The 26,674-nt window shown below is 37.9% G+C and overlaps 4 protein-coding genes across 4 annotated transcripts; all 4 read left to right on the top strand.

Annotated features, from left to right (window-relative positions):
* Positions 1-817: 817 nt before the first annotated feature.
* On the top strand, positions 818-7,070 carry slc25a11 (solute carrier family 25 member 11). Its single transcript, XM_079449377.1, has 8 exons — positions 818-1,297; positions 3,319-3,471; positions 3,665-3,871; positions 3,996-4,086; positions 4,320-4,410; positions 4,603-4,702; positions 4,887-4,938; positions 5,452-7,070. The coding sequence occupies exons 1-8, from the start codon at positions 1,221-1,223 to the stop codon at positions 5,605-5,607; spliced, it is 927 nt and encodes a 308-aa protein (XP_079305503.1). The 5' UTR covers positions 818-1,220; the 3' UTR covers positions 5,608-7,070.
* Positions 7,071-7,474: 404 nt separating this feature from the next.
* spag7 (sperm associated antigen 7) lies at positions 7,475-11,356 on the top strand. The gene is made up of 7 exons (XM_079449364.1): positions 7,475-7,676; positions 8,966-9,033; positions 9,427-9,515; positions 9,862-9,946; positions 10,043-10,132; positions 10,308-10,464; positions 10,551-11,356. Exons 1-7 carry the CDS (start codon positions 7,592-7,594, stop codon positions 10,667-10,669), a joined length of 693 nt encoding a protein of 230 aa, XP_079305490.1. The 5' UTR covers positions 7,475-7,591; the 3' UTR covers positions 10,670-11,356.
* A 194-nt stretch (positions 11,357-11,550) lies between these two features.
* Positions 11,551-18,253, top strand: rnf167 (ring finger protein 167). The gene is made up of 10 exons (XM_079477458.1): positions 11,551-11,775; positions 13,336-13,456; positions 13,613-13,693; positions 13,780-13,920; positions 14,110-14,197; positions 14,304-14,394; positions 14,662-14,767; positions 15,047-15,140; positions 15,298-15,378; positions 16,022-18,253. The coding sequence occupies exons 2-10, from the start codon at positions 13,364-13,366 to the stop codon at positions 16,471-16,473; spliced, it is 1,227 nt and encodes a 408-aa protein (XP_079333584.1). The 5' UTR covers positions 11,551-11,775; positions 13,336-13,363; the 3' UTR covers positions 16,474-18,253.
* Positions 18,254-18,495: 242 nt separating this feature from the next.
* On the top strand, positions 18,496-26,434 carry wasf3a (WASP family member 3a). The gene is made up of 9 exons (XM_079482237.1): positions 18,496-18,569; positions 21,102-21,262; positions 22,356-22,490; positions 22,997-23,150; positions 23,254-23,371; positions 23,788-23,969; positions 24,419-24,694; positions 24,782-25,059; positions 25,147-26,434. The coding sequence occupies exons 2-9, from the start codon at positions 21,130-21,132 to the stop codon at positions 25,302-25,304; spliced, it is 1,434 nt and encodes a 477-aa protein (XP_079338363.1). The 5' UTR covers positions 18,496-18,569; positions 21,102-21,129; the 3' UTR covers positions 25,305-26,434.
* Positions 26,435-26,674: the final 240 nt, after the last annotated feature.

The raw sequence follows: 26,674 nt of genomic DNA, 5'->3' as shown, positions 1-26,674 counted from the left end.
TACTTGAACTTCTAACACATTACAAAGATGGCTGAATGGTGTTCAGATGCAATGGTGTTTGAATGCGATGTTGTGACATCAGCCCCTGAGTGACATGACCGACCCAATGACAGAAAGCAGGTGGATAAATGTTGATCTTTTGCACAACACTCACAGACACATTCACACAAACGTCACTTTAGAGACACCAAATCAATTACACATGAATGTGCTGATATTTGTGTCTTAATGTTTATGTTGACTACACAGTGAGCAGCATGTCATACGTCTCAATGGGGATGATGGATGTGGACGAAAAGCTTGATTTTCAAAAATGATTTTTCTTATTGCATTAAACACAAATTATTAACTTAATCGTGGCGACAACACAGACAATCTATGTTAAAGTTTTTTTAAAGTGACATGCATAGTTTACGCTTAAATAATGACTGATGGGTATTAACAGTGTTGATTTTGAAAATAAGGCCATCCATGTCATTCATTTCTTTTTTAACATTTCAAAAACGTTAAGAGGAGATTTACACAACAAATAGATTAAGATACACAAATAAATGTTGTGCTTGACTAAATTAAATCCAGAATGAATGAACGAACGCAAATTAGGTTTGTGCTTTCACAAAAAAAAATATTTTTAAATAAAACAATAATTTGAATATAAGATACTAATATGTCTAAAATCTGTGCGTGTGTATTTTGAAACATTTCAAGCTGCGTGATGACGTCGATGCGTCGAGCCAATCAGATGACGCCCTTACTGCACTGACCAATCACAACAAACCAGTTCTAACTTAAATCAAATGTTCTTTACAATAAATGTGACGGCATTTTAAAACACTGAAAAAAATGACGAGGCAAAGCTCAAATAAACGCCAGAAACGATCACCAAAACAATTAAAACGTATAAATATTGACGTTGTTCCCCATCAGACAGCCACACAAATCTCTTGCTGTTGCTTTATTACAAAAAACACAAGTTAAAAAGTTAAATGAATCCATTAAAAAGCCGACAAATCCTAATTATACAAACGCAACGTCACACGCGCGTCGCTCACGTGCTCGTCCCCGCGAGCGAAAGCTTACTGCTTATTGGTCGAAGGGCGTTGCGTCTGACGTGCGCGGCCCCCTCGAGTCACCTTGCCGTACTGAGCTGTATCGCGTCGCAACGTAACGGGGCATAGAAGCGAAGGTGCCCTACAGAAAGCCCGACAGACCCCGCAGCCATGGCAGCCGCAGCGGACCAGAGGAAGCCCAAGACTTCGCCCAAATCTATTAAATTCCTCTTCGGCGGTTTGGCCGGGTACGTATGCAGCTGCGCGTGCACGCATGCAGGGGCTTCATGACATTGGTTTGATTGACCGTTTAACGGATGAACTGTTATTGATAATGCTGACGTTTTTTTTGATGGTTGACCTGTGCCGGTTACCGAGTGTCGGATCTTTGTTTCCTCTGTTTTGTTGTAAATGAAGCTACAGGCCCGGAGGAAGCGTCGCGTCCACCTGAACTTCTCGGTTAAATGTCACGGACGCGCGCAGCGTGTGATGCGCGGTCGCGTCTTAATGTGTAACAGACCTTTTTTATTATGAAATCGTTATAACACAAAAGCAATACATGAACCTTTATATTCAGTTCTCGTATAAATATTCTTAATATGATAATTAATAATAATATTAAATGTCAAAATGATAATATTACACAAAATGCCATAGGAAATAAAAACTCTTTCTTAATGTCACACATTGCCCTTTATGAAGGCCACATTGGATCCATTTCACACACCAATAATATATAAATATGCACAAAGTTAGACAAAATATTAGTCACCCTAATACATTTACATTTAGTCATTTAGCAGACGATTTTATCCAAAGCGACTTACAAAGAGTTTGGGGAGCAATAAGCGATGTGTCATACAAAGAGCAATAGGACAAAGTTACCAGTTTCAACAAAAGCTAGACCACTGCCTGTTGAGAGAAGAGGGTTAGTGTACATTTTTTCATATGTCTGTCAAGTAATACAAACTATTAGTTCAATTGCCATTTTCATGCTATAGCCAAATGTCGACTGATAAATTAATATTAACAGCTGATAAATTGGTATCTATAAATGTGCGTGTTGACCAAGTGACAGTGATAGAAGACTTTGAGGACAGCCGATTATGTTTAATGTGAAACGGGTGTTGTGTGATTAAAAATTGGATAGATTTTCCTCGCAAGTATTTTATTTTCAAGCATAATTCACTTTCCGGGACTTTTATTTAGCAAAATGGCAAGGGACGAGATGTTTAGACTTTTTTTAAAAGCAATCCTCAAAGATGCAATATCTGGTGAAAATAGTTCACCTTAAAAACACAAAATGCTAAAAGTGTAGGCATTACAAACATTCAAATAAAAAAAATGTTCACTATTTTAATGAGTTAAATTATGCGGGTAATAAACAATATGTAAATATGTATGTTTTGTCACAAACTCAAATGATTTAATTAGTAATTGAACAAAAATGATGCTTTGATTTCTTAACAGGTGCAGCTTTTAGTAAAGAGCTGTGGTTGATTTCTTTCTATGCTTTTTGCATAGTGCTCCTGTAAGCAGAGGTGGTTATCATATGATCACATGATGACTGAACCCTCATAGCCTTCAGGGAAACACTTCAATCAACATAAACACATTGTTTTATGCTAACATTGCCCACATGGACGAGACAGATGATCAGTTTTTGAAGAGGTTTACCTGTGAATGTATTTAAATGGATCATATGGCGCGAATACATGTTTTTCTGTGTTTTTGGTGTGATATAAGTGTCCCATGCATAATGTGGACTTGAAATTGCTTTACTCAACTTGTTGTGGTACAGTCTGCTGCTCTTAAACGGCGAGCTGTTCGCTCTAAAATCACTGTTGCCAGAACAGAATTACAGAAAAAATGGACATGTGAAAGGGTTTGGGCATGTTTAGACAAACATGAAACCGCATCCAAACCCAATGACTGGGAGAAGCAAACACAAGGCCCTTGAATCACAAGAGTGAAAGTCATAACATGAGCTTAAAATGAGCCCAAGTCTAAGCACACTAGGAGTGAGGCTTTCATTTGAAGTGAGAGGTTTTTATTAAAGAAACTGTCGGATGTTCTGTCAGCTTTATCAGAACTTGTATTGAGAGTTGATTTTAAAATTGTATAGAGTTATTTCGTGTTCTGAACGAAAAGAAAGGTTTAGATTTTTTGATCATTTCGTACTAATCCTGTCAGATTTTTCGGCTACTGTGATGCAGGATTTTAAAGTCTACAAATGTACGTACCAATCCCCATTGTTTCTGATTCTCAGGATGGGGGCGACCGTGTTTGTGCAGCCTTTAGATCTGGTGAAAAACCGGATGCAGCTCAGCGGTCAGGGCTCCAAGGCCCGCGAGTACAAGACCAGTCTGCATGCCCTGGCCAGTATCCTTCGCAACGAGGGCGTCGGTGGCATCTACACCGGGTAAGAAAGCGAGACGTGCCAAAGTGGTGTCATGAGGAAAAACCGATCAGCTGTAGATAGGTGCACGTCTTTATTTTGGGGGAATTTTAGGAATTGGCTGTATACCAGCTTTTCACAAGCAGAAAATATCTTTAAAAGTCTCACTGAATATTTTTTGGTTTATGTCTCTTTAATTCCCATGCGTCCATTGTAGACTTTCTGCGGGTCTGTTGAGACAGGCCACCTATACCACGACCCGCTTGGGCATCTACACAGTCCTGTTCGAGCGCATGTCTAAAGCAGATGGGACGCCTCCCAACTTCTTAATGAAGGCTTTGATAGGCATGACCGCCGGGGCGACAGGGGCGTTTGTTGGGACCCCCGCTGAGGTGGCGCTTATCCGTATGACGGCTGATGGACGGTATGGATAGAACTGAATTCTGTCCTATTTAATTGAGCTGCTTTTGCAGGTTTTGAGTGACAGAAAATTAAATATTCATAAAGTCTTCGTGAAAGTCATTAATATGAAAACATATATTTTCCAGGTTGCCTCCAGAACAGAGGAGGGGTTATACAAATGTCTTCAATGCCCTCATCAGGATCACAAGAGAAGAAGGAATTACTACACTTTGGAGGGTAAGTGTGTGTTTGAGGGTAAGATTCTGATCAAACGCACTTCCTCGATTGGAAAAACAGTATGTATGTGACATAGTATATGGAAAATGACCATTAGACATTTCAAACAGTTCCTGACGTTGCATATACTTTGTTTAGGTTTATGTGTGATGTTTTCTGTTGATATATTCACCTACAGTTTTGTTTGTGTACATGCTGTTTATACTGTAGTATGACGTGTGTTTGTGATTTAGGGCTGCATACCCACCATGGCCAGAGCCGTTGTAGTAAACGCAGCACAACTTGCCTCATACTCCCAATCTAAACAAGCTCTCCTGGACTCTGGTACGAACATTTTACGTCTTTTATCTTATCAGTTACAGTCTTGTGGTATCAGCCCTGCTGTTAAATCCAACTCACATGTCAAGTCCTTTAGATATGTAATAATGATCCCTCACCTTTTTTTTTGCCGACTGCTGTTTATCTACAGCAATTAGATATGTGCATTTTTTCTGAATGAACTCTTTTTCTCTGCAGGATATTTAAGAGATGGTATTCTGTGTCATTTCTGTGCCAGTATGATCAGTGGACTGGTCACCACAGCGGCCTCCATGCCAGTCGACATCGTGAAGACCAGGTACCATCAAAACCCTTGTTTACATTAACGCTCTCTGTAGATGCTTTTTTCTGACTGGCAGTTCATTCAAGGCCTTAAAATGCACTAGCAACGCTAATGCCTAATATTAATACGTCACCTAACTGTTTAATGCAGGTTTAAACAAGTGTAAAAATGGTAACATATTGTTTTCTGTTTTGAAAAGAATTCAGAATATGAGAATGATTGACGGCAAACCGGAGTACAAGAATGGATTGGTATGTTCTTTTCATCGCTCACCACATTCCCATTACTGACTAAACTGATCTCAGACAGCTGGAGTTGTGACCTTTCAGTACCGTCGCAGTACAGTACGTAGAGAGACGGAGAAATGAAGAGGGTTCGAGTTTCAGGGGACCCAAACACATTAGTATTTCATGTGCATGTATTGTAAAGAGTGAAACCTGCTGTAAAAGTGTTAGGGTTTAAATTTATATTTGTAAATATGCTAATACAATATTTTATTAAAGATATTATTTTTATTTTGCAAACAAAACTATTAATGTTGCTCTTACTGATGTTGGGGGATGTGGATGTGCTGTTTACCAAGTAGATAAGACAAGTTTGTTTAACAAACGTTTGAAGAAAGTCCCATAGCTCCCATACACTTATAATGACTTGTCATATTAATGGGCCAGAACATCACGTGCTTTAATCTAGACAAGCCTCCCTTTCCATAATCAAAATGATTGCTGTAAGTCTTTGGTGTTTTTCCTTGTCTTTCTCTGTAGGATGTGTTGGCGAAGGTCATTAGGAACGAGGGATTCTTTAGTCTGTGGAAGGGTTTTACTCCGTATTACGCTCGCCTGGGGCCACACACAGTCCTGACCTTCATCTTCCTGGAGCAGATGAACAAGTTTTACAAGATCTATTTTCTTGATTCATAGATGGATCATTTAAGCCAGCAATGGACAGCATGAGTGCAACCCATTTCTGATGGGCCAGTGTGTATGATCGTCTGCAAACACCATTTCTCCACATCCTGTTTTTCCTCACATCTCTAGTGTAGTTGTTGTCTTTGAAGGCTGGTGATACACACTGGCTCAAGGGCGCTGCTGTGGTGGTAACTGCGATGGACTCCTATTTTACAAACTATAGCCCATTCTGTCTTTGTGGTGTGAGGAAGGATCATTCACAACAGTTATAAACCTCATTTTCTTTTTAAATAATTATATTTATATAATTCCACTCCCCAACCTTCACTCTTAAAGATTTGCAGTTCTCCAACTTTATTGATGTGTTAACAGACACTGCACCACAATTCATAAAACATCTCTTGAATTCCTTGAATTTGAACTCTTTTTTTTTTTTTTTCTTAAGTGTTTGTATTAATTTCCAGATGAACATTTGGTAAATTATGCACAAATAACGGGGTAGATGCAACAATGGTGGTCTACCAATAAATACATTGTCATATAGCAGTCACAGTCTGTGAACACTCAGCCTTGTGTAGACCCTCAAAAGTCCAAGTCCACCAAAAGTCCTTCCATATAGATCAAGGCTTAACAATTGTTAATTTGTTCTAGCGTTGAGCAAAATTAACCGCTCATTGCAGTATAATAAAGAACAAAGTGTGTAAAGGCCAAGGGCTTACCCAATGTATTAAAGACCGAGTTTAAGAACTTTGATCTCTGGTGATTATAATAGCAACTGGACTCGAGAATATTATCACTACACATTGATACACTTTATTTAAGTATTCCTGATGAATATTTAAATCGTAAAAGCATTATAGAGCTTACAGCTATAGGATTTATTAACGTGATGCGGTGTGTAAGAGAGATGAAAGATTTCACAGCATTTTTATGGAGTTTTTATTACTATTTGAATGGATTCAATGATTTAATTGGCTAATTATGAATGAGAAATTTCTCTAAAGTGCCCAGATTTCAGTGATATTCTGAACTATTGTGAGGTTTAAAACAAGATAATGTGACATTTAAATGAATAAGCTGTATGTAACCATTTATGGCTATTGTACTTTTCATGCTTTTTACATTGTTGCAAAGCAACTAAAAAGTAAATAGATAATAGTACAAGTTTGAAATCAGACCATTAGTTTAGTTTATATTCATAAAATACAGTAGACAATCGAAGATTCCTTATCACTGCTATTTTTAATTTGTATTTTTACGGGACAGTCTGGTCTAAAGTCTGAAATGCGATTTTGATCATTCTGAGCACAGTTATCCAAAATATTGATAGTTAAGAATAGACTTGTGGGCAACAATGCTTTGATAAGGGAGGGATGCTTATTATAGAAAAAACAAAACAAACTGTTTAAGTGAACATCTACACATCTATTCTAAGAGGTTTCTGTTGTAGTTAACGTTATAAAACAAACTTATATAAATAACAAAATTGTTATTATTATTATTTTTTATTAAACATTTATATATACAGTGAAAAGCCAGAGGTTCAGGGACTGATACATAATACATCACAATGGAATTCAAAGACAGAAAGAAAAAATAATAAATGTGATCAGAAAGTAAGATTAACAAATGAGGAAGTCATAATAAATAAAAAAATACAAATAAATAATCAATTAAAAAAATGAATGTAACAAAGTGATAATAATAAAGGGAGCAAAGTAAAAGAAATGATACAAAAACTCCAAAACATTAGCATACATTCAAAGTTTTAGTAGCCTTTTTTTAACAGGATGTAGATAAGGATCTATTATATATCTTAACATCTTCGTGAAAGTGAGAAAAATTGTGGGTAATTTCCATAATTTAACCCACAAAATTATTTTTTGTTGCGTACAAGCTGGAAGCGTGACGTCATTTTGAAAGCTAGCGATCTGACGACATTACCCACAATGCATCTTTAGGAGCGCGTTTCCGGTCAGAGTTACACAGTCGAAAGATGGCGGACCTCTTGGGCTCGATCTTGAGCTCGATGGAGAAACCTCCAACCGTTCACGACAAGGAAAGCCGGCGGAAAGCCAGAGGTAGAGAAATTCTAACTTTAAACCCAACAAATAAAACGCACCGTGGCTTAGAAGACGAAACCGGGCCGGCGGGTTGGTTTTCGAGTAGAACTTGACTATTATCCGGACGCCCTCTGCGGCACGAACAGAAATAAAAACAACCAATCGCCGTGTCGGAAGTAATACGTGCACGCGCATACGTCATCTCTGTATCCATATACTGTTATTGAAAATCCCCATGACGTCACAGCTGGTTTGTTGATAGCTGAAAACGAAATAAAAATCTGGGCTGTTTGAGATAAAAGTGTAGACTATATTTGATTAAATTAAACAGCTATTTGTTACCCTTTTGAAATGTATTCAAGCTAAATGTTATTTGGTATATTTTAAGCGATAAAGTATAGAAATAAATTATAACAGCTGAAAACGCAATAAAATGTGTCTTTAGAATTGAATTTATTCATTTTGATAAAAATCATATGTAGTTTTACAGGCTATAAACGTCCCTCTTGAGATTTTTTTATTAATAGTGTTAATAAATATATTATTACTTCTGAAAACGCAACAAAGTGTCTTTAGAATTTAACATATTCATTTATTAATTTAGAAAGAATAATATTCTTATCCAATTACAAAACGAACAACAACACAAACTGTATAAACATAAGCTATATAAACTGCATTAACTAATCTACTGCTCTGTAACCTTATTAACTGCATTAACTCATCTTCTGGAGTGCAACCTATTAACTGCATTAACTCGTATACTGCACCGTAACTTTAATAACTGCATTAACTTCAACAACTGCATTAACTCACCTATTGCACTGCAACTTTAATAGCCAATGTCAATAATTTATGCATAGCTAAGTCACTTGCACTATTTTAGTCTAAATCATTATCTGTTCATATCCACCTGTACATTAATGTTCATAGTATATAGTATCTGTATATATTGTTCATAGTATATACCTACTGTCATATTTTCATAGAACAACAGAAAATATTTTTATAGTCCATGCCCACTGTATTATATTCTCTCAAATTGTATTCTGTATTTATTCTAACTGCATATCCTGCACTTGCTAACTGCACTTCTGGTTAGACCTAAACTACATTTCGTTACACTGTATTGTATATGTGTAATGACAATAAAGTTGAATCTAATCTAAACTTTAATATAGAACTCATAAATCACATAAAGTATGTTTTTACAGAGGCTATAAACACAGATTTTTAAAGTGAACCCATTTTGAGATGGACCGTGTTTATCATGATCATTTACTCTCCTCCTTACCTTTACAATACAGAACAAGCTGCCAGGCTGAAGAAGATGGAGGAGCATGAGAAAAGGAAAAAAGCAGAGTTTCGAAAAAAGGTTTTGACCGTTCTCCTTTTGTGTCACACACTTTGATGGGGGTTTAAATCTGAAATAATGTGTTTTTATTTCACTCATATGTGCATGTGATAATGATAGAACACTCATGTCTTTTAAACATACCATACCATACATGTTATTAAAATACATATTTATATTTAATTTATCAAAAATGACATTTATGTCAAAATGATTTGCTGCATCCGAGTCATCGTGTGTTTTTAGTTTTTGAGAGGTTGTTATCTGGGAATAACGAACCTGCAAATGTTGCGACTGGCCAATCAGAATCAAGCATTCAAACGACCCATGTAATAACAAAAAGATAAAATATTATAGGCTGTCCTCTGACATAGTAAGCTTTTGTTTATGAAAGGAAGTATATGTTTTTTTCAGATGGAGAGGGAGGTGTCGCACTTTATTCAGGACAGCACGCAACAGAAGAAGAAGTATAACCCAATGGGCAAGATTGAGCGAAGCATATTGTGAGTTTCACGTCCCTTACATTTTGTTTCATGTTAAATTCCATCTCTTACTATTCCCTAAACCTAGGGCTGTGGAATGGCCATTTTTTTGTATTTTCTTTGTTTCTCGACCAATAACTTCTAGCAAAGAGACAACAAATGAAAACTAGCCTCTGGCTAATTTGGGGTGCATTTACATCCATGGATGTGTATAAATGTACATTGTCTCTTTTGAAAATAAATAATTCATTAAATTAAATAGTGCATAAAATCATAAATGCCAAAATTCTACTGAAATATATGCTCTTAAAGACTTTTGTTGGCCTCAATTTCCAGTTCTGCTTTTAATCATTTTCACCTGTTCTAGGCATGATGTGGCGGAGGTGGCAGGCCTGGCGTCTTTTTCCTTTGGTGAGGATGAAGAAAGCAGATATGTCATGCTGTTTAAAAAGGTAAGCAGATCTAACAGACAAGTTCCTGTAAAATGGCATGCTGTATTCCCCCTCTGTATTGTTGTTCATTGTTCTTTTGATTGTTTGGTTATGAAGGAATTTGCACCGTCAGATGAGGAACTGGAGGCATATCGTAAAGGTGAGGAGTGGGATCCACAGAAAGCAGAGGAGAGACGCAAGCTAAAGGTAAGAGGACATCCATTTACTTTCTTAGATAAGAGACAGGCTACGGCTACCGCAGACACTAGATTCGTGTAATTTTGCGAAACAGAAAATAAACAGATCTATGAAAACGTATATCTTACAATCAGATGTCATCAATTGTTTTCAATTGTCTCTGTTGTTTTGGCACCTTCCACAGGAGCAAGCCGCATTGGAGACGGAAGTGGCCAGTCGTACTCAGAAGAGGCCTGTCTCACCCAATTCAAACTACAGAGACAAATACAGCCATCTGATTGGGACATCTGCAGCTAAAGACGCTGCCCACACTCTAGAAGCCAACCAGGCATACGGCTGTGGTGAGTATTCAAACAACAGGCCTTCACTTCCGCTGTTGTCTGATGTACGTTTACCCTCATTTTGATCTCGTATCCTATTCCTACAGTCCCTGTGGCCAATAAGAGGGACACGCGCTCCATCGAGGAAGCCATGAATGCGATCAGAGCCAAAAAACGGCTGAAGAAGGGTGAAGAAGAGGCAGCTGGCAGTGGAAGTAATGTGTGAGAAAAGACGTGTGTCTGTGTACATGAACAAGAATTGTTATGCACCGTAGAAGGGTCAGAAGGGGACAGTGTTTTACTCTATAACAATGTTTTACATAAACTAAACTTTACCTGTGAGATTTAGTAAAGGTGAACTGTTATGCACATTATGGCAGTCCAGAACTGCAACTGTACTGTTCAAGGCTTTTGACTCTGTATCCTTCCCAAATGATGTGTTTTTAGAGCTTAAAATGAGCATAGTTTTAAATATTTGGTGTTTAATTGTATGAACTCCTTTTTAGTTTAACTGAATTAAATGAAAATGGTCATTTCTACTTGCTCTGTTAAAAGAAAACGTCTTTAGAATGTTTTTAGTTTCATTGCTATCTGTGTTTCAGTTGCACAGTCAGGATATTTATTGCCTTTACGTAACTGTGATAGTAATAATCTAACGCCATTTTAATCATTTTATCTTGTGTATTTTAAATCATGATACGGTTGGTCAATAAACATGCGTTTTTCTCTTTAACAGTTGTTTAAAATTGTTTTTTATACTAATATTTTTCCATTCCCCTTATGAGGATCTTAAGTATTGTTTCAGATCATACTGTTTGATGGTTTTCTCTAACCTTAATGTTAATTAAGTCACAGAATTAAAAAAAAACTGAAAATGAATAAAGCCACAGATCTGAATCGTTTTAGCAACTTTAAAAACACACTTTTCATGCCAATTTAAATATATTCTAATATGTGAATACATATACATATTATAATCTATATTAATCGTGTATAAATATCGTATTCATCATATAAACTCTTTACTACGTTTGTCAATCCCAGTTTCACCGTAGGCCACCGGGAGGCTCACGAGACCCATTTTTAGCAGCTCTCGCGAGAATTCCCAGCTTCGCGTTTCTCGTTGGCCTCAGAACCGTAAACAAACCGATGGTCGAGCTTGTTATTCCAGGAAGGGAAGAATCGCCGAGCACTGTCCCATCAGATCGATGAGTTGCGGGCTTCGAGAAGGAACTTTTGGGGAAAATAATCGCCGAGCACGTTTGTAATAAAGCGAAGAGGCGGGCGAGAGACGTTAGCATAACGAGCGCTAATCCAGCTTCCCGACACACAGTGAGTGACGACAATCACAACACATGACAACCTACTCTACATTACACGCGATGTTTAAAACTAATCGCTTTCAGTAGAGTAGTTGTTTCGGAAACATTGTGGTGTAGTTGAGAACGTATGGTATTTGTTTTCATGTGGAAATGGACGCCTGTCGCTCTTTACGTTATTGGCTTCCGTGTGTTAGATACAAAATCACGAGTGTTATAAAAGTACTCAAAGTTAACCAGAACTCCCCTTATTTACACAAATATTGTGGTGATAAGGCACACTGAGCATCAATGCCATCATGGATCATGGCTGTATTTGCTTTATTCTTGTTTACATTCGCTGCGAAACTGTAAACTGTAAATGTCACGATATTCTGTGTTTAGATCGATAGCCATCAACATTTGCGTGATCTTTGGAAGCAAGACAAGTTGTCAGACAGGTTGACATGATAACAGATAGATTTGCATTCAACATGTTCAGTGGATGACAATCTCTCCACCATCTTAATGTCATATAGGTCACCCAAAATGACACTTCTGTCATCCTTTACTCATCCTTATGTCGTTTACGTGTATGACTTTTTCCTGAACACAAAAGAAGATATTTCGAACAGCGTTGACCATCAAGCAACTTTGACCTTTATTTGCATGGACACCAAACCACTGAGACTTAATATCTTCTATTGTGTTCGTATGCAGACATGTTATTTGTGGGTGAACGCAAGAAACATGTCGGATCATCAGACACACCCAACATGCAACCACATTATGTCATGGAATCGAATTAAAGTAGTTTCACACCCCACGTATTTGTATGGCGACGTTTTTGGAGTTACACCCGTTTGGTTGAACAAGACGGGGATGGGGAAGATGGTTTCTCTGCATTTGAAAGGGACTCGATCTCTCTGTGAGTGTGCCGTATCCTCCACTGTTTGGTTTCACTTCCTTGAGGGTTAATGACTCATCAAAATACCAGTTAGACCTCAAATCAGATAAGTGCTTTAAAGAGTTCTGGTTGGTTAATGATTTCTCGGTAAGATGAGCACGATCGGCACTTGGGTTTGACGCATTTATAGGTGGACAGGGTTTGTGTTTTAGAAATGCTTTGAGAAAAATGCAATGCAAACTAAATGCCCCTTTCTTTATTAAAGAAGGTAAGTCAAGCGATTCTTCAAATATTCTACATTTTAACCAATACAGTCACTCAAAATGGGTATTTTAAGGTTACGTGTTAGGATAAACGAATAAAGAAAAATAGCTGTTAGTGACGTTAAAATTGCGTTTGACGGATCACAAGTACGTTTGTTTTCCTACCTATTGCCCTCCGTATGTATACATTTTCTTTTTTGTACGTCAGAGGAAATATTTTTGTATTAAACAAGCCCATAGACCGTTATCCTCAGCTACTGAAACTAAATCTTATGAGCCATCTCAAACACATTATTTATCCATTCAATTGTGTTTATATGACATATACAGACTCTACTACAGGTGTATGAATTCCCTCATGCATTCTGTTTTCATGCTGTAGATGTGCATCGTTTAACTTGGTTTTCTCTGAACTGTTTTTAAGTCTCTTTAGGTCTTCAGTATAATTCAGGATGGTGTATGTGGGGACTGGACCGGGCGTATTAGGCCTTTTGGTGTTATTCTGCAGTCTAGCTCCCTCTCCTGGACATGCCTACATCTACGCCGTGAGTGCCAGCTTCACAAAAGCATTGAAAAAGTGAAATTTACACGCATTTATGTCTGACGATATGTAATGCGAATTCTGAGGTGATATTTACAGTTCTGCGATGAATGTGTGTTGTCATCGGTCGCTGATGAAGGCTTTTTTTTGTTCTATGCAGCATTATAGTAACATGACCTCCATGCTGTTTGAAGATCTTCCTGCTCTCTTTGGCTCTTCTCTGCCAAAAGATGGACTTACGGTAATGATCACTTTTCAGGTGGAATGAAGAAATATTGTGCAGTGTATCTTACTGCATTTGAGTGACTCTTTCTCTCTCTGTCTCAGGGTATCCTTGTGGAAGCTCGTCCTCAGAACGCATGCATGCCGATAGATCCCGCCCCTGTGTCACCCACACCATCAGATCCCAACAGCACTACCAAATACATCGTCCTCATTCGCCGCTTTGACTGTAACTTTGATATCAAGGTTAATGTTGTGTTTAATTCAATAAGTATCACTCAAAGAAAGAAAAATGGTGTGCTTAAAGTTAAACTTTATAAATCCTATACTTGAAATGGAAAAAATGAAGGCAAAAATGCCATTAGTTTATAATTATGGGCAAGACTATGTTTGTTCACTGTGTAATGACTTTTAGAAGTGACTGGTGTTTCGTAGGTACTACATGCACAGCAGGCCGGTTTCAGTGCAGCTATAGTACACAATATGTACTCAAATGTACTCCTCAGTATGGGCGACAGCAACGGTGAGAGTTTCATTAATATTGCTTATATTAAAATCATAGTTTGAGATGTTAGTTATAAGAAACTAATGCTGAGACTGTCTGTTTTGTGCGGTGTTTTTTTGTTTAGACACTATTGCAAATGAGATCGAGATTCCCTCTGTGTTCACAAGTTTCTACGCCTCTCAAATACTGCGCACCTTTATCATACCAGAGAAAGGGTGAGAATAACACGCTTAGCCTACATCTGCTTTGTACAGAAATTAATTCAGAGGTTCAAATGAATTTCATTGGTTTGTGAAAACACCCGTGTAAATCGTCATTAGCATCTTCATTTACATTTAGTCATTTAGCAGACGCTTTTATCCAAAGGGAGCAATACAGCGATATGTCATTCAGGAGCAATAATACAATAGGTGCTAATACAACGTTATTAGTTTCCACAAAAGGATAGTTCGTGTGAGTAACTGGAATTCTCTCTGCTACAGGGCTTTTGTGATTCTCAAACCAGAGTTCTCCTTCCCTCTCTCATATTATCTCATCCCCTTCACTGGAGTGGTGGGCATAATCATCCTCGTCATGGTCATCATATTGGTCAGTACATGTCTTGTATGCTTTGAATGTTTTTTTGAATTAATATGAAATTATATTTTGTGAGTAAATGTATATCAGTTTGTTGATAGAAATACGATGTGTGTTTTTTATTGCGCTCATCTCACTGAAGCATGTTGTGGATGTTTGTGTCCACGGAACATCGCTGGAAAACCGGAGCCCTCTCTAGAATGGCTGTAATAACCAGAATCATGAATCAGAAGGGCTGTCAATGTCTGTAAATCCAGTGGGGCTCATCATGTTTGTGCTCGTGTCGTTCAGATCGTCAGGTGCGTTCAGCAGAGGAAGAGACTCCGGAAAAACAGACTGTCCAAAGACCAGCTGAAAAAGATTCCCACGCACAAGTTTGTCAAAGGTGAGCCACAGGGGACAGCTTTAATATGTACTTTTTTGTCATACGTTCGTTTATCGTAAAACTGATGGGCATTTTGTGCAGTCAGACCCAGAATGCACTGTAGATTTTAACAAAGGACTATCACAATTTAGTTCTTCTGTTTTTTGTTTTATTTTAGGTGATAAGTATGACGTCTGCGCCATTTGCCTGGATGAATATGAAGAAGGAGATAAATTGAGAGTTCTGCCATGTTCACACGGTAATTGAGCCGCTCGACCTTCTGTGTTTTTGCATGTATTTGCATTTAATGATGAAAAGTACAGAAGCGGAAAGTACGCGGAGGTTTTATGTGTTCAACGAGACTTTTGACAAGCAACTGACCTATCGATTGTCTTTGATTATTCAGATTTTATTCCTGTAATAAGTGTCATTAATTTGAATTTATAACACTTACAACTGCTTTGAAATGCACAGGCAACTTGTCAAATCCTTTCACACAATTATTGAATGTCATTGGCTCTAATGCTTTGGACCCTTTTCTCCTGCCGTATCTTTTTATAGTATTGTGTTCTTTTGCCACGGTAAAGTGAAGTTACTGACAAGTTCTCCATTCTTTGGAACACTAACCCAACGAATCAATAACGACACTTCGTTTAGACTGTTTTTGGTATGGATGTTAAAGGGGTCACATGACACTGCTTTTAGATAGAATGCATCTTTTGTTCCGACACTTTAATGTTTGCAATTTTACTTGTCTAATACATGCATGGGCAACTTATAACACACCAAATACACAGAAAAACACGCATTTGCCCCATATGACCTCTTTAACTGATTTGTTGATTTCCAAAGTATCCTAAATCCATGTGTACTGAACTTTGTACCCTGGTCCCGTCCTTTAGCCTATCACTGCAAGTGTGTGGACCCCTGGCTCACCAAGACCAAGAAAACCTGTCCGGTGTGTAAGCAGAGGGTTACCCGTTCCAACCGGGAATACTCAGAATCTTCAGATTCCGACGAAGAGGTGGGGCCACGTGAAGCCAACGAGGAAGAGGAAGGAACAAGCGATGCAGACTCCGAGCGCACCCCTCTGCTTCGGCCCTCCAACCCTGCGTCCCCCTCATCCTCGAGCCCGCCTCCCACATACTCCTCCACGGTAACGACAACCGCCGCCACGGTGACGACCTCAGCTCAGTGCCTGCCGCAAACGCAGCAACACGACGTCCCCCTCCTGGGCTGTGAGGAATACTACTCACCTGTCGAGGACACAGACGAAGGTGATCAAGATGAGGAGGGTCAGGCCTCAGATAATGACACCAGAGAGCTGATTGGAAGAGGCGCTGTAGGAGTCTGAGAGGTGTTCAGTAAAGCTTTTATCTTGTCGTTTTGGGTGTTAGTAGGTTGTGTTTTACTCACACCAACAAATCTTTACTTTCACAGCAGTGCGAGCTGAATCGTGAAAATAACACCCTTAACTCATTTTGACACTCAGCTCCTGTCTCACTGTGACACACACCCGCACCACTTTTAGGTAGCTAGTGTGACCGGCAGACACTACACTGCAGATGTGCGACAAATTTATAGTTTCTCACACAAAGTTGTGTCCACCTTTTCACACCGGTGTGGATTAATACAGTTTTACAAATCTGGGTTCACATTGGAGTTTAGGGTAATGTCAAATCTACTTGGGGTAGTTTCGTTTAATCACTCTCACGTCGTTCCAAAGCTGTATCATTTTGCTATCTTCTGTTGAACACGAAGAAAGAATTTATTTTGCCTAAAGCTCTCAAATCTCATTAACACTTTGTTTTTTATTGTTTTTGGTGAGCCATTCCTTTAAGTTGGTGGTTCATTCCTAGTCACCATTAATGTGCAATACGGACAGGCAGCCAGTTTGTAAATTTAGAGTTGTAATTTTTGTGTAAGAAATGTGTTCAGAGGCCACACATACACCATTGCAGACTTCTGGGTTTGCGACTTTAATAACCAACTTATTTTAATGCTCTTTTCTTTTAACTCGCATTGATCAAATCCCCACTGACAAACTCACAGACTGACGTTCTGTTAAATAGAGACATATTAACCATACTAGCTGCTTTTTCAGTCTGCTCTCTTTATGGCTGACAGTAAATAGACTTCATGGCAATGTTTATACTTGTTTTCATCCTTTTACTGTCTTGTTAGATTTTGTTTCATCATAAATGAATAAGAAATGTTTCGTATAAACTAATGGAACCTGTGCCTGTTTTCCCCATTCATCATTTAGATCAGAGTCTACGTTAACATTGAGTCCTGCGTTCTTATCGACTTTTTTGATGATTTATTTAGACTGTACTATTGCTGCCATAAAGTCAATTTTACCCCTATACGGTGTCGAGTTGTCGTATTGTGAGCCAGTTTTATGCTCTCTTTGCATTTGAAAAAACACATAAACTGATATCTTACAGAAGTATAAACGATAGAGTTTGTGTGTACCAAAACTGCCCGACATCTGAATGACATTGAGATATTGATCTGAACGTCTGTGATATGGGGGTCACATTACTTATGGTCAAACGGTTATAAACCAAACAGTGCGAATCAAACATGCAGTAGAGGAAATATACTGAGTAAAATAACATTCCTATTTCTATAGTGTCTGTAATAAAACATTAGTGTATTCCAAGATACTTTCAGAAGAAGTAAATAAACTGTTATATGTACCACTTTTAAACTCCTTAAAATGATTGTATTCATTGAAGCTAGATAAAGATAAAAATATTGGATAGACAGATTATGTATCATATTGAAAGAATCAGATCATAAGTCTGAATACCTGACCTGACATTTATGAATAAAAGCACGGTTTTGTTTAAAGTTTTTCTAATAGTTGCCATACCTTTGCAATATTTTCTAACTTCCACATTTTTAGGTTTAGTTTGGTGCACAGAATTGAAAAAAGGTTTAGTATACAAATACATCCAGAGAAACACACACATTTGTGTTACATCGTTTGGGATTTATAACACTTACCTGTATATATGTGTGTGTGAAGAGTTCATTTTAAAAACAATATCACGTTTTTATTGTGCATTCCAAATAATATCAATCAAGCGGGTTGCTTTGATTTGTTAAAAAATACAGCAAACTATCACAATAAAAGATAATAAAAACACAATTTAATTATTTATTTTATTTAGAGTTATTTATTTTTTCAAATAAACACTTAATACACTTGATCATGTTATTATTTTGGGTTAATGTGCCTATATTACCTATATATCTTTTTATAAGACACATGCATGTTACATGCACGAATCTCATTGGTTAAAATTCCGAAATGGAGTCCCGCCTCCTGCCATCCGATTGGTGCACTTGTCTGTCCCTTAACATTCCAACTCCGCCCAAACACGGCAAGATCAGCAGAGAGCTGCCCGACGCTCCGTTTCATCCGCCTAAAAGCGACTTTTGGTAAGCGAAAGTGTTTTAAAATACATTTGCTAAAGCTGTTTTATAAGACAATCATTTTTTTCCAATGTTTTCATGTCTGTTGTAATAGTTTAAATCCGAGGTCGCGAGATTAACGGTGCCTTATAATAAACTCTCGTGCAGTCGCTTGCGTCGCTCCTACGTACAGCTTTAATGCAATATTAATTTTGAAACAGCAGTCCTCGACCTTTCATTATGAAAACGTCCCCCAACAAAAAAGTGATGTTTGCAAAGTTCTTCTAGATGGAGACGGCATAGTACTTTAGTATAGTAGCCTACTAAGTGTAGTAATATTCATGGACCAAGTTATTTACATGATGCTGTGATGTAATACTTAAGATAATATCTCTGTGTTTCCATCACTGTGTCAAAAACAACATATTACCATTTTTTGAACAGTAATGTGTGATAATAAGTCATTTACAACTAACATTACATTTGAGTTTATATTAGTTTTACATTCATTGTTGCGAGTATGTCATATTATCACACTTCACTAAAAGGTTGTATCCACTAACACCGAGTTCAATGAAAATGTTTTAGTAAATGCACCTCAATTTAGCAGGTAACTTTAAATTGCCCTATTGTCTGTACGAGTTTATTCTAAAACACATTGATTTCTATTTGCATTAATGGACCGTTCCACAGGCCTTCCTGCTTCCTGATTCGTTGCTGACGAAGAGATGCTCTCAGCATCTCTTGAAACCTGAAATCAAACCCTGACCGTTTTGAGACAGAAAGCCGGAGCTCAAAACAGCTTTTCATATCCAATACCTGTAACCATAGCCAGAAATAAGGCAACATTCCTCCAGTGACCATTACAGTAGGTCATATGTAGCAGTGGTGGAAGTTCATGAGTGCAGTGCTCTCTGTGTCTAATACCTTAATCCGGAGATAAACTCCGCCCTCTATAATCTTCTGGTGACGGATGGTTTCAGAGCTGCATAGTACAGGATAAAAGCAACAGAACATGTGGAAGCTCTGACGTTATCACAGAAAGTGCCATACATATATCTATAAAACCTCTGTGATGGCCACCAGCAGCGTGTCTTCAGCTCTCCCACTGACTCCGCAAAGGGATCAAAGCTGTAGAGGATAAATGTGTTGGGTGTAAGGTCGCAAAGGGCCGGAAAATTCCTGGGACTTTCCATGGGAACTTTTGCCAGGAATTTATGGAAATGATTTAGAATTGTTTTAATTTGATTGAAATCATAATCTGACATGCATGCAAGATAATACAGATTATTTGTTGAACTATATTTTGAATAGATTGAACTTTAATTCTGAAATACTTTAAATATTTTGTGTTAAATATAAAAACTGCAATGTAAACATATTTTATTGGTAATTTACAATTCATGCAAATGGATAGACATAGGCAGATGAATAAATACTCCTCAATCTGCATGAGTGCTATAAAACACACATTATAACCTAGTATATACAAGAATGGTCAAAAGTTTGGATACATTACAATTTTAAGTGATCATCGTTCAAGCCTCCATTTTATTGTTTAAAAATATTAATAACATATACTTTTTATAATTCAAAGACAAATGATCACACATTATTACAAATATTAAGCAGCAAACATTTGTTATTAAATTAGCATCATGAGTCACGGAAGACTGGCGTAAAAGGTATGGAAAATTCCCCTTTGCATCACAGAAATACATCATAAATAATTAAAACAGAAAACAATGATGTGAGGGAGTTGATTTGTACACTAATCTTACACGTTGAATATGTCATTAGTAACTGGAAATTATTTTTTCAGAGTAATTTATGCAACACTTCACACCAATTGACAGCCAATACTATAGTCACAAAACGTAAACAATGGAACACATTTATTTACAGAACATGAACAATTTTAAATTACATTTTTGCTGCACAACTTGTTATTTCGATCCTCAACATTCAAGATTTAATTGAACATTTGATGTAATAAAACATTTAGTTAAGGAACAAAGAAAGTTAAAAGAAAAACAAAGAAACAAAAATGTAGGACAGCCAGTAGAATGTCATATTGGGAAAAATCGTCGTAGCTCTTCATTATACATACTGTATCTTAAACCCCTAGCTGTAAAACATGTTGTCCTTGGCTCATTTATTTACATAAAAAAATTATCCGATTGATTTAAAATGATTAGGTCAGGTAGGCCCACCATTGAACTAGATATAAATCACCAAAACCACCAGCTGTCAACTGAAAAGGTACAGTCAAGTCACGGATGGTTTTATATTCTGCTGCTTTCTGGTTATCCAGTTACATTTCTGGGGAATATTTGTCGTTTCTTTTTTCATCCATTAGTAAAAAGACAATTCGCCCTCATTCTAAGCTTTCCAAATGGATCAGTTAGTTTACAAAGCGTTAAAGCAATTGATGGCACCAGTCTACATCATAAAAAAAGATAACATCATATACATTCTCATATACAAACACAACAAGCAAAAGCCAAAGGTAATGACTTCAGACTTTCAGAAAGCATCCGCTGATGTGTGTATTTACAGGTGCTCGTGTGTGTCGAGGTGGAGAGACATGCCGATGATAAAGAGAAACATTGAGCCGAGGCATCTGTGCAGAGGAGCTTTGCCTGAAAACATCAGCAGTGAGCTGGAGTGTGTGAACAACAACACTCTCTCTACTATAATACGCCAACTCAGCAGCCTCAGTAAGTATTCTATTGTTTAATATTGTCTTAATAATATCATAATATTCAACAATAACAATCCATTCCAACAACATATACAGTATATGCACTGGAAATCTGACTTTAAGGGAAGGTTCACTCTCATGTGGTTGTTGACCTGTTTGTGACGTCTCAGTTGTTTTGTGTTCATACAACGGAATTCAATGGGGTTCAGTGTTGTTTGGTTATCAAAGTATCCAAGTATTCAAAATATCTTCTTTCGTGCTTTAAAGATTTGAAACGACATAAGAATGAGTCAATGATGACAGAATTTATGTTTTTGGTGAACTGTCACTTTACATTTAGCCTACTCTTCCTGTCCAAAACCTGCTTAATAATACAGTAGCACCTGTGCATCTTGTCAGTAGTTTGTTCGACATCAGCTTTAATAAGATGTGACAACAATGCTTCTTTGTTCACTGCCTTCCTTGCAAAAGCTTTAAAGCTTAATCCTGCGACGAGCACTGAGAGACAGACAGATGTGTTTGGGTGCGTGCGTGCGTGTGTTTGAAGTCACAGGGGATTGGAGGGTGTGTCTAAGTGTCAGGGGTTAGCATCTCTAAAGAAGATAAAAGCGTGATTTTGGTGTGTTTTGTGTAATATTGTGTGTCTGGCCTGCCTGAAGCATTTTCTATATTTTGTAGATATTCCCTATAACCAGTATATAATGTCATTTTAACTGTTTGGTACTTTATGTTTACATTTATTCTACGCTTTATTCTCACAAATCAAGGAGCATTCAGCCTCACAAGAGCAAAGAATACACAAAATATCTGAAAGTAGGAATCAAATTGGAGCTAGGGAATAAGAAAGGAAAGTACGGTAAAGGTCTTGTGAATACTTCTTCTACAATTCTTGTGCTTAATCTTTGCTCACTTTTTATGCGAGATTCAATCGTAAATTTGAGCGAGTCACCTCTCCTCTTTAAAACAAGATGTCTAGTGTCAAGTATAGGGTTTGAGGCCTGTGTGGATGCTGAGCTTCTGTCACTTTACTTCAGGGTGTTGTATCTGTAATAAAACTACTGTGATACACTTTGAATAGAAGTATTTGATTCATCTTTTTCTCACGTAAGGTAAACATGCAGAGGACGTGTTCAGCGAGCTGTTTAATGAAGCCAACACCTTCTACCTGCGAGCAAACTCTCTACAGGACCGCATAGATCGCCTTGCCATCAAGGTCACCCGGCTGGACTCTAATGTGGAGGAAGGTCAGTCAAAGGTCAAAAGTTATGTAACAGTATATATGGGATATAAGCACACATGCATTATGCTCTGTTTAATAAAACAGTATAATTTTCACAACTGTTTCCTTAAACTCTGAATCTGTGACATGTCCAACATTTTCAGATTAAATATAACTTTTTAACAGAATATTTCATGAATGTGTTTATAATTAATTCATATATCTCAGATAAAGTTGATAGTTACATGGGATATTCTAGGTAGGGCCACAAGGATCCGGTTTAGGCCCTTTCCTTTTCTCGTTGTACATACACTTAGTATTGCTATATATTTTTGCTTTAAATTTGATTCACATTTTTACTGTAGCACCGTAAGTATAACTGTTTGAAAACAAACCTGCTTTTTTTTTGCAGAAAGTATTATCAAGATAGTCCACTAAACCACCGCATCATTCAATACCACTAAATATTTTTTCTGTAAAATGTTACTTGAGTGATGTGAAATGATTTCTGTGTGTTCTTCACTGCCACAGTTTCACTCCAGGACATTAACATGTGTAAAGCGTTCAAGAGCTCTACTGTTCAGAACCAACAGGTGGTGACAAAGAGCAGCGTTCCAAAGCCAATGGCTGAGATGTACAACACCTGTGATAGACCACCACCCCTCAGCATACTCTCTGGCTACAGGTGTGTGCTTCTCTGTTTTCAAGCCATTGACATTTCATTATAAAGCAATAGAACTGAACATAAAGGTGTTTTTCGTTTGTTTCTGTGGTTTTGTTCTGTGCAGGGATGACCATATCGATGGGATGAAGTTCTACACGGATCCCTCGTATTTCTTTGACTTGTGGAAGGAAAAAATGCTTCAGGACACAGAGGACAAGAGAAAAGAGAAGCGAAAACAGAGGGTATTTGCTGTGAAGGTTCATTTAGACTCAAAATTTTAGAGTATATGATCATTTTGAGTTAAAAGCATGTGGGCTTAAACATTAGATTTTTTTCTTTGTGGGGCTGAAACACTCATAGCATGTCAAGAATAGGCTACAGTATGTCATATTTCACCCAAAAACTTATTTTTGCCTTTGCCATAAGAAAAGTGAGATTTCTTTAATATATTTCAGTCTTTGGAGTTTCAGAAGAGATGTCAACAATGTCTCAAACTGAGCTCAGATTTGTCAAGTCTGCAATCAAAAGTCAATGTTAAAGATCTGATATGAACTCAAAACATTTCTCATCAAATGTACCCAAATCCAGATGATTATACCTCTACAATCTACATTCATTTTACAGTTTACACTGACCCTGTATTTCTATGCACACACAGGAGCAGAAGCGTTGTGTTGATGGTACGCTTCCACGTGAGGTTAAAAAAGTGCGTAAAGCTCATAACCGCAGACATGAGTGGAACATGATGGCATTTGATAAGGAGCTGCGCCCGGACCACCGCCATCATCATCCACTACACAGGGGTCTATCCTCTGATGGTGTGCGGTCTATGGAGGGCAGGTTTGTTTACATGCTACACTTAAAGGGACAGTTCAGCCAAAAAAAAAAAATTTTGGGTGAACTTTTCCTTTAAGAAACTCTCCATTAATGGAATAAATGTATGCCATCCCAGATTAATGGGACTTCCTTTCTTCAGCTGAACACAAACAATTTATATTAATTTATATATACTGTATTTACAGTAATATATCACTGCTGTCCTTCTCTAACCTCATATATCCATATTTAGATTTTCAAGTGCTTGTCAACTTTGAAAACACGGTATTTCATAATTTAGATGTACAGTGTTTCTTCATAAGATGTTTTAATGAAATGTAATTTAATGTAATGTAAAGATGACGTGTGAGCTTATATGGGGTCAACATGGTGAAGCTCCAAAAAGCACATCATTGTGCTATTTAAATTTTTGGTTGAACTATTCTTTTAATTCTTAAATGATTTCTTAATAGACGCCACGGTCCAAACATCCCTGACCATCCAGCTACAGCATGTCACGCTGGGGCGCGGGCCAGCCACACAAACACACGAGTGGAGGCATCATCCGGCTCAAACGGAGGGATGGAGCACGAATACCACAGCATCGGAGGGCCTGTAGGAGTGGGCGTAGGTCCTGCTGTGGGTTACAGAGCAAACCTGCTCAGTCAAACACACCCAAATCCTCAACGGTACCTGCCTCCTGATGGTGGAGTCAATGGAAACATCACTCTCCCACCAGCGGATTACAGGTCACAGGATGAATTGTGTCTCTGCTAGAGAATCATCTCCCGTTTTTTTATCCCTGTTTCTCACTCTCTCTCTCTCTCTCTGATAAGTCTGATGGAGTATTACGCCAGTTCAGGGCCCATTATTCCATCTCCGCCTCCAGCAGGTCCAGCCCCTCTTCCTCCTGGACCAATCGCCTCAGCCATACGGTATCCTCTTCCGCCTGTTCAGCCTCCAGAACAGGTTCTAGCCCATCCTCCCGATGGTCCGCCGCCGCCTCCGGCTCCTCCTGTACCTTCACATCCAAAAGCATCTTTGGAAGGACTCAGACCAAACCTGCAGCCTGATTCAGACGTCCGCAGCGACCTGCTGTCTGCGATACGAATGGGTGAGGGGTCGATATAGACATCAAGAGAACATCAGTCTGTGAGATAGAGGTGTGTGCTGGTGTTCATCCGTGATGTTTTGTGTTCAGGTATCCAGCTGAAGAAAGTTCAGGAGCAGCAGAAACATCAGGCTGAAAGAGAGCCGGTGGGGAACGACGTGGCCATGATTCTGTCTCGCCGTATCGCAGTGGACTACAGCGACTCTGAAGACGACTCAGACGTCGATGTGAACGACTGGTCTGACTGATAACATCCAACTGATTCAAACTGTGCATAAATGACTGAAATGCTTGAGCAATGGAAAAAAGGGGCTTTGAACAAACTAAAGGGCCAAACATCTGTTTTGTAGGAAGCTAATCTTTAAGATCTGCAAAGGTATCAGGTTGAAATCTGCAAACCAAAAACATTGTTCAAGGGCTGCTGTCCTTTCTCCTTTAATCCCTAATAGCACAATCCTTACGTAATAATCTGCTCATGTCATCTATATTACCTTTAGTTTAATTCTATTTTTGCCCTTCATCTTGTAACAAGTTTTTGTCTTTCATGAGCCCAAGAATCTTGTGGTGTTTGACTTTTTGTTCATTAGCTTCCATCTGACAAAATCCTATGAATGCCTGAGTTTTCTGGCGTAATAAATGTGATATTTTCAACAGGGTCAGGTTGATTTCTTGAATATTGTGATGTTTTGCCAACAATACGATTTACGATATCCATTTATTGAAATAAAACAGGTAGGAAGTGAAGGAATATGCTCTGAATTGTCAGAGGTGTACGATAAGAACAAATCTAAATACATGATAGAAAATTACCCAAAGGATTTCATGTATTGAGTTGTCGAACATTGTAGAGCATTGAGCGCTCTTAAAACCTACAAAGGCAATGCACTGAAAGTCGCCAGAGATGAGAACGTCTGCCAAATGCATAAGCCTAAATTAAACATCTTGTTTTATTTTGTAAAGTATTCTTCACCGAGTCCAAACTTTGCTTAATACGTTTTTTCATCAGCCATTACAGCTTACTCTTCCGGAGTCATTGAACTTTGAACTTGACATGTTTTTGTATTCCTCTGTGCAAACTGTGCAAAATAAGTAGGCAGCAATTTAGAAGTCAGATTTTAAATTGATTCATTGATAGACCATTCCAGAATGCACTCCATTTTCTAAGCCATTACTTCTTATTATTTGCCAGACGCTTACTGGAACATGATTCCTCACCTTTAATGGAGATTTCTGATGGAGTCCTCTCTGGGTAAACGCATCAATTAAATAAAGAGCACGGGGGTAACTGTAACAGCTAGTTTTTGGTTTGTACTCGGAAACCTGTGACAGTCATATCTGTGTGTCAATGAAATGTATAACAGTTATAGCATTAAAATGCAAAAGATACAAAGATAGTCATCATTTCTAACACTCCGTGTCAAGCACAGTGCACATGGACAGGTTAATACACAACACGCAAGAGAAACAAGTAGATATACAGATACAAATATATTTTAATGTCATCGCTCTCGGGAGGAAAACAATGATTCAACATGTTGTTGTTAAAGCTGATGTCATTTTTGCTTTGCCAAAAAAGAGATATTACTGCTAACAACAACAATCTTTGATATTCTTGTAT

The sequence above is a fragment of the Barbatula barbatula genome, assembly GCF_947034865.1.
Source record: "Barbatula barbatula genome assembly, chromosome: 2".
Classification (NCBI taxonomy): Eukaryota; Metazoa; Chordata; class Actinopteri; order Cypriniformes; family Nemacheilidae; genus Barbatula; species Barbatula barbatula.
Note: the sequence above shows the minus strand (reverse complement) of the source record. Positions and strands in the feature narration are given on the sequence as shown.